This window comes from Salmo trutta, chromosome 27, assembly GCF_901001165.1.
Source record: "Salmo trutta chromosome 27, fSalTru1.1, whole genome shotgun sequence".
Classification (NCBI taxonomy): domain Eukaryota; kingdom Metazoa; phylum Chordata; class Actinopteri; order Salmoniformes; family Salmonidae; genus Salmo; species Salmo trutta.
Genome location: NC_042983.1, coordinates 14,048,780 through 14,057,642, shown reverse-complemented (window position 1 = coordinate 14,057,642; position 8,863 = coordinate 14,048,780). Strand labels below are relative to the sequence as shown.

Sequence of the window (8,863 nt, the reverse complement as noted above, 5' to 3'; positions counted from 1 at the left end):
AAGTTACATAGACAATGACACACTGACTGACGATAGCACTCTTAAACAACGAATGACACATTGCTGAACACAGAGAGGCGTTAGTGTGTTCACTGTATAACAGTCAGCAGCCTAGAGTGGGCTGGCAGACATGGTGAATCAGAATATAGTTAGGACTTCAGAAAATGGAATTGTGTTCGATATTGTACGTTCCATGGAGCTAGCCAATATCAGAAGATATCAGTATGTCTGTGCATACAGTAAATCATTGTGATAAAATGAAGACCCCCTTTAGGAAAACCCAAAAGAACATGACCAAATAAACAAAAACACAGATATCTACACTAAGACTGCTCATAATGTAATGTAACTATTAAAGACAAAGGGTGATGTAAGGTTTGGTAGTGCACGTCTTAGGCGATAAAATAAGTATATTAACCAACACACGGTTGTGCATGGTTTGAAAACACTTGAATTAACATGATCACTTAACAAGCATTTCATCAGTTGCATCTTGAATGCACCAACATTTATTCTAGACAGTACGTCCACCCACATGATACATACATATTTTAGCTATCAAGTCACTTCAGAGCATTCCTCACACACGAGGGCAAATATTCCCTGTATAATGACAACACAACCAACAGCCTTCTGCTGTTGATACTTGAGTTATAAGATTACATGGTGAGGAATTCAGCCCAGTAAAACCTCGTCTGAGGAGACTGACCCAGAGAGACCAAGGCAAACCGTCTCCATCAGTGGAGGCTGGTGGGAGGAGCTATAGGAGGATGGGCTCATTGTAATGGCTGGAATGGAATAAATGGAACATTATCAAACACATCAAACATATGGAAACCACATTTGACTTCGTTCCATTTATCCCATTCCTCCATTCCAGCCATTACAATGAGCCAGTCCCCCTATAGTTCCTCCCACCAGCCTCCACTGGTCTCCATCCAATACAACAGAGGCACAGACAAAGTTAAGTTACATAAATCTTTCATAATATAGACCAAATGTGATATAAAGTTTAAAATAAAAAGTGAGACTGTGGGATACTTCCACACAAGCCTGTATTACCCTTATATATTATTACCCTTAGTTATTTTCCATGTGTTGTGCTGTTGAACATAGACTACAGTGCCACCTGAGCGACACTATTGTTACTACACCTACAGCTCGCATCCATAGCTCTGCATCCATAGCTCTGTCTTTGAATTTGAGTGGTTACATTTCTCCAGTCCTTCCCCCCAGCTTTTAACCGTAACAACAGTGGGGTGAAAGCTTTGCTATTGTTTAAACTGCTGATAGCCACTTTAAGATACTCAAAACATTCCCCAAACATTCTGTAAACACTGAAGTCTTGTTGTCTAACCAATGAGATATTAGTACTGTTAGCAATGCAAGATCTACACTGTACATGAGACAGAATACTAGTACGGATGAAAACACATGGACATCATCTTTAGTCACCTATTGGGAGAACATGGAATTACTGTCTTTACAGTATGCCTTAACATTATATCATAACCCATATCATAACATTACACAATAAAGGATAACACTCCAGACAAACATACCTTAGTATGAAACGTGTTACAGCGTGAGTAACAGTTCCCAAAACAATACTGACACTTGCAGATCAGTGGATCTCAGTACCATGGTGAAATAGAGGCCAAATTGAAGATTTTATCATTACAATTATGTTAGAGAGGGGAACATCCAATTGGGTGGTTGATTGCTTGATTGATTGACTGACACACTGAGAGATGGGGAGTGATGTGTGTGTCCAGCAGTACGTCCATGATGGAGATGCAGACGCACAGGGGGTTGAGGGTTGGGGGGCTCCTCTCATCTCTTCCCCCACTCCCTCTTTCAATCCCTCTATTTTCACTCGTCTCCCTTCATCTTCATCTGCGCCTGCATCTGGGAAATCATCTGCTGCATACGCCTCAGCTACAGAGAGAAGAGAAGGAAACAGACAGAAAGAGGGAAAGAGATAGTTGAGTAAAATAAATACCAGAGGCTATCAGCCATTCCAAACATGACAAATTGTATCCATTGTAAAAAGATAATACAATGAGCCACCTAACTTTTTGAGAGCCTTAATGACATTTTTTTTTTGTTACACAATAGAAAATATATCCATCTAGTGGTCGTGGATGAGACTTCAAGTGGACCATTTGACTTCACCGAATTGGGGTAAAATGGACTCCAACTCATTTTCACACTTGGGTAGGGGCGTGTGACTGAATAATAGATTTACTTTAATATTTAAAACTACATCAAACCAGGTTTGTACTCTATAGAACTCTGTGTGTTGCAAACTGAAGGAATGCGATCAAATGTTAACACTTTGCTAAACTGATCTGGTATTTATTCCAAGCTGCTTTTCTACAGGAATGTGGGTCTGTGACTCTGCTTAAAGGGTTACATCCCCAATTTGGTACTAGTGTTAAAAACTACACCACTACAAGTGCAAACACTTTAAGGGTCTTCAGAATTCAGCAAACAACATACCAATCTCTAAAGAATATTTTTCTGTTTGACTGAAAACCTCTTTCTTAACATCAGTTATTGAACATAAACCTTGAACACATAGTGTAGCTTCTTGCTAGCTGAATACCAGTGCTCTCAGAACCACGTTGTGGAGTTGATAACATTATTTGAAGGTGCTGTATGGGTGAGATGAGAATCTACTGTTCCATGTGGGGTTAGGGTATCATGTGGACAGTGTGTTTAAAGCAGAGCCACTACCATTTATGCATTATACTCTGTACTTATTGTATTCAGATTGTTTTTATGCACTTTATTAACAGATGTATTTCACTTGATTGTGATTTAGACTGAACTTTACTTTATGGTGACTTCCCCCCCTGCGGTGATTTGCCTCCTACATTATCCTATTTTAAATGTACAATTCGACAGAATAAACAACCCCAAATTAGTTTGTGTCCTGTGCTGGGTTTACTTTTGCCAGGCTACATATACAGTTGAAATCGGAAGTTTACATACACTTAGGTTGGAGTCATTAAAACTAGTTTTTCAACCACTTCACTAATTTCTTGTTAACAAACTATAGTTTTGGCAAGTCGGTTAGGACATCTACGTTGTGCATGACACAAGTCATTTTTCCAACAATTGTTTACAAACAGATTATTTCACTTATAATTCACTGTATCACAATTCCAGTGGGTGAGAAGTTTACATACACTAAATTGACTGTGCCTTTAAACAGCTTGGAAAATTCCAGAAAATGATGTCATGGCTTTAGAAGCTTCTGATAGGCTAATTGACATCATTTGAGTCAATTGGAGGTGTACCTATGGATGTATTTCAAGGCCTACCTTCAAACCCAGTGCCTCTTTGCTTGACATCATGGCAAAATCAAAAGAAATCAGGCAAGACCTCAGAAAAAAATTGTAGACCTCCATAAGTCTGGTTCATTCTTGGGAGCAATTTCCAAATGCCTGAAGGTACCACGTTCATCTGTACAAACAATAGTACTCAAGTATAAACAGCATGGGACCACACAGCTGTCATTGGGGCGGCAGCGTAGCCTAGTGGTTAGAGCATTGGACTAGTAACCGAAAGGTTGCAAGTTTGAATCTCCGAGCTGACAAAGTACAAATCTGCCGTTCTGCCCCTGAACAAGGCAGTTAACCCACTGTTCCTAGGCTGTCATTGAAAATAAGAATTTCTTCTTAACTGACTTGCCTAGTTAAGTAAAGGTAAAATAAAAATACTGCTCAGTAAGGAGATGTGTTCTGTCTCCTAGAGATGAATGTACTTTGGTGGGCAAATCAATCCCACAACAGCAAAGGACATTGTGAAGATTCTGGAGGAAACTGGTACAAAAGTATCTATAGCCACAGTAAAACGAGTCCTATATCAACATAACCTGAAAGGCCGCTCAGCAAGGAAGAAGCCACTGCTCCAAAACCGCCATAAAAAAGCCAGACTACGGTTTGCAACTGCACATTGGGACAAAGATTGTACTTTTTGGAGAAATGTCCTCTGGTCTGATGAAACAAAAATAAAATTGTTTGGCCATAATGACCATCGCTATGTTTGGAGGAAAAGGGGCACGCTTGCAAGCTGAAGAACACCATCCCAACCGTGAGGCACGGGGGTGGCAGCATCATGTTGTGGGGGTGCTTTGCTGCAGGAGGGACTGGTGCACTTCACAAAATAGATGGCGTCATGAGGAAGGACAATTATGTGGATATATTGAAGCAACAACTCAAGACATCAGTCAGGAAGTTAAAGCTTGGTGGCAAATGGGTCTTCCAAATGAACAATGACCCCAAGCATACATCCAAAGTTGTGGCAAAATGGCTTAAGGACAACAAAGTCAAGGTATTGCAGTGGCCATCAAAAAGCCCTGACCTCAATCCTATAGAACATTTGTGGGCAGAACTGAAAAAGCATGTGCGAGCAAGAAGGCCTACAAACATGACTCAGTTACACCAGCTCTGTCAGGAGGAATGGGCCAAAATTTACCCAACTTATTGTGGGAAGCTTGTGGAAGGCTACCTGAAACATTTGACCCAAGTTAAACAATTTAAAGGCAATGCTACCAAATACTAATTGAGTGTATGTAAACTTCTGACCCAGTGGGAATGTGATGAATGAAATAAAAGCTGAAATAAATAATTCTCTCTACTATTATTCTGACATTTCACATTCTTAAAATAAAGTGGTGATCCTAACTGACCTAAGACAGGGAATTTTTACTAGGATTAAATGTCAGGAATTGTGAAAAACTGAGTTGAAATGTATTTGGCTAAGGTGTATGTAAACTTCCGACTTCAACTGTATGCTATCTTGGGTAAATAAAGGAAACTAGCTCCAGTAGGCTAATCTTTATTAGTGTGAACTGTATTACTTTACTGTATTGTATTATATGGTCTGGAATTACGCACATCTTTCAAACCATGATAAAGCATGGCGAGAAAATGCGATTCTGGTGCAGTCTACATAGTTACAAGTATAGGCTAGCTAAATAGATTTTAATTTTGAAATATAATAGGGCCTATTTGTATAATTAGTAGGCTGACGCATATATACCTTTCATAATATTTCCCCTAATGTTATTAGCCTACTTCCGCTTTTTCAGTCTATTGTTGCTTCATTCCTTCCTTGCTTTCAAAAGTTAAATGAAATACGTTTTGTTGTCCTTATCTTCATCATTTTAATGACGTCCTTGAATAATATAGGACTAGAATTTAGATGCAGAAGGCTTTCACTTCTATTCACGAAGATTGAATGGTTATGGGTCTGAATAAATAAATAACTGCTATAGTCTACCGCCATCGCGCATTCACTCTTCTTTCAATGAGTTCTACTGGCTGCTGTATTTAACATTCAGCAAACAAGAGCTTGTGTCCCTATTCGAATAGTCTATTGGTATAAGAAATGCTAAAAAAATCATGTCCAGCAAGCTAATCTAGTCTAGCTTATTATGAAGCTTATTATGCATAACCAATCATGAATTAACTAAATATAAGGCTAATACTGCATTGAATAGGCTAGCACATCTATATGTAGGGCTATATATCAATCTAGAACATGATTATCTATTTTGGATGCAATGCTGTTTTAAAACTCTGCAGCTGCAATAAAACATTTAACAATCTTTACTATTAAAAAAATAAGGTGACCCTCAAAAGCCAAATGGAGATGTGTAAATGAAACGCGTATTCGGTCTTTATATTAATGTAGCATAGGCTATACTGCAGCAAATGCAGGGGTACCTGTCACAAGACAAAAAGTTACCATGATGCAATGATCGGTCTACATGCACTGTGAACTGCGCTCCATACTGAGATGGGTCTGTCCCCACCCTGAGCGTTGGTTCATCATGCCGAGGCTATAGATAAGCCAGATTTAGACATCGCATGTAATTTAACAGTGCCATTTTACGCCATGCTGTTCATATAAATAATGTATTATAATTTACCGGTTTCTCACAGTTATTTATCCTGGGAAAGGGGAGTGGTTTTGGTCCGCAAATCCCGGTAACCGCGTTCCCGCAATTCAACTCTGTACAAAACCAATCTGATCTTACATAAGGACACAGCCCCCACCAGCAGCACAGCCAGTGTACACCCTGTATACAATATCCTATACATCGCCTGGCCTGGCTTATTCCCACCACTTAACTGGACAGTAAGTCAGATATATGTCATATCCTGCGCAGACATGTTAACTAACACCTCTAACTGCACCCCACCCTGTTCTCTCTATACATCGCCATGGGAATACAAACAGGCCAATCAGAGGCAATCAGGAAGAAGAGGGTAATTTATTATTTCCTTACAAATCACTGCCTCCACAGTTTAGAACGTAAACAATGTAAACCAAGATGGCCAAAAAGGGTATAAGCCAGGTTCGGTCCCGGCAAAATAATAGTGGAGGACGCCATACCGGTAAAACATCTGCTTATCACAATAATTCAAACGAAATGCCAAGGAAACTGTAGGCTATCACAACATTATTTATCATTACCGCATTTCAGAGGCATAAAACATTTACGAATGGTCTTGAAAATAGGTGGTAAACGCTCCAAAATGCAATGTGGTTCAATGCGAACACTGAAATTTTGCCAAGGCAGAGATGAGTGGCCGACACCGAGACACGCGGAGACAGCAGTGGACACTGATTGACAATAGCTGAATGTCATTACACTTTGTGGTGTTTTGTGTAACAGATCTCTCTTTCCATTCACCAAGTTTGGAGGCTGGAAATATGTTACGAGTGGATGAACGTGCTCAGGTAGCCTAGTAAAGGAGAGTGGAGTAAATTGAGCCAAAGGGGTAAGTTGAATCACCCTTGTTTCTATGAAACCATACACAAAATGTATCATTTGACCAAATATTTAAGTAGAGGTCATCATTTCACGGAGTCTGTGAACGAAGAAACCACATGGAAGAAGTGTTAAGCAAGTTAGGTCCAAAAAACAGATTTTTACCAAGTCAAATTAATGTATTGTGTTAGAGTTTTCATGATGCTTGTATCTAAACCAAAGTAGATCATTTTTAGATTGTTCTATATATCAGTTGGGGTCTCTATAATCTTCAATATGAGGTCATAAATCTAGCATGAAAGTGCATCCTTGTAGCTGTGTGTGCTACTATAGTCAAAATGTTTGCCTTGGGGTAAGTTGAGCCAATGACTATGGGGTAAGTTGAGGCAATGGCAAGTTGAGTAAATTGAAGTGTGTTCTTCCTGGGCATAATGCATGGCATTATCTCTGGGATATGAAGTAAAAACAGGACCTGTGTTTAAAAAAGTACAAAGTGTTAGGTGTTAAGCCTGTTTAAAATATGCTTAAAATGGTTAAAAGACAAAAAAGCGATTGTGATTGTGTTGAATTTTGCTTGTAAATTAAGATAGACATGGTTTTAAAAAGGTAGAGGTAATATTTTATTCAGTACATACATTTGTAGGCGGCTTAACGTACCCTGTCCCGTGGCTCAACTTACCCCATTCATTTATTACCTAAAACCTAGTTAACCCTATGAGAGCATCCTAGGACCTAGTTAACCCTATGAGAGCATCCTAGGACCTAGTTAACCCTATGAGAGCATCCTAGGACCTAGTTAACCCTATGAGAGCATCCTAGGACCTAGTTAACCCTATGAGAGCATCCTAGGACCTAGTTAACCCTATGAGAGCATCCTAGGACCTAGTTAACCCTATGAGAGCATCCTAGGACCTAGTTAACCCTATGAGAGCATCCTAGGACCTAGTTAACCCTATGAGAGCATCCTAGGACCTAGTTAACCCTATGAGAGCATCCTAGGACCTAGTTAACCCTATGAGAGCACCCTAGGACCTAGTTAACCCTATGAGAGCAACCAGTGCTGCAATAGCTACTCACCTCAGCCTCCTTCTGCAGGAGAATCTGGTCTTTGTCCATCATATCCTCCTCCACAGCTCTGTAGGGAATGTTTAAGGGAACATATTAACTACTGTAATATGTTAGAGTAGTCTCAGCAGACAGACAGACAGACAGACAGACAGACAGACAGACAGACAGACAGACAGACAGACAGACAGAGTGTGAGAGAGTGTGTGAGAGAGAGAGAAACACTGCAGATAGGAGACTGACCTGCCAGGTCTCTTCAGTCTCTCTGAACGGAAGTTCTCGTAGTGCAGGTCCTGAGTGACCTCCTGGAGGTCCTGCATGTGGGTGCTGGAAACACACACAACCATCATACATTTCAATATCCCAATTTGGCTTGTGCAAACCCCCATAAAACTGAGCAACAGATGGACAGACTTGAAGTTCTCTGTTCAACCACTAAGTGGCAGTATAGTAATACATATCCAACAGAAGTATGCGATAAGAGCATGCATAGATTACTTTTACATTTACTCCAAATCAGGGGTACGCCAAATAAAAATGTGATTCGCATTTTTTTCTTTCTTCACATATTCAAACATTTATATTTTCCAACGGGGCTATACATTTGGGTGAGGTTTTTTTCTCGCCTGAGTTGCCTCGTTTCACTGCCAATTTTTTTTTAAAACCATCTAGTGTTCAGTGAAAGAACAACACAATGTCTAATACAGGTAGCCTAGTCAAATAATTAACATCCAATCACATTAACTGTTAGTCTCTCGTGTGAATTCCACTAGTGGTCCGTGTGTAGCCAAACGTAGCTGCTGCTCATTCCGTTTGCTCAAAAATTGATGAATTGTTAAAACAAAGTGTGTCCATAGAGACACATACCAGCTCTACTGGTAGTACTGCTACTACCAGCAGTACTACACCTGCACCTGTCGACGACACAAGTTGTTCTGCTTCCACGAGATCATCCAATGCTAGCATCAGTAATTCTACATTTGTTGTTAGCCCAGCTAGAGCACTGAC

The 8,863-nt window shown here is 40.0% G+C and overlaps 1 protein-coding gene across 2 annotated transcripts in view; it reads right to left on the bottom strand.

Moving 5' to 3' along the window:
• Positions 1–477: 477 nt before the first annotated feature.
• LOC115164365 (septin-2) overlaps positions 478–8,863 on the bottom strand; it is a 50,044-nt gene continuing 41,658 nt past the window's right edge. The window contains exons 10-13 of one of the 2 annotated variants that reach the window (XR_003869906.1): positions 8,099–8,182; positions 7,868–7,925; positions 1,609–1,938; positions 478–1,570 (exon numbers count right to left, since the gene is read on the bottom strand). Coding sequence is in view for 1 of the 2 variants with exons in the window: in XM_029716771.1 (XP_029572631.1) it covers positions 1,873–1,938; positions 7,868–7,925; positions 8,099–8,182 (208 nt within the window). In the remaining variant the exon portion in view is untranslated. Of the gene's footprint in view, positions 1,939–7,867; positions 7,926–8,098; positions 8,183–8,863 lie in introns of both variants that reach the window. The other variant, XM_029716771.1, reaches the window with a different exon arrangement.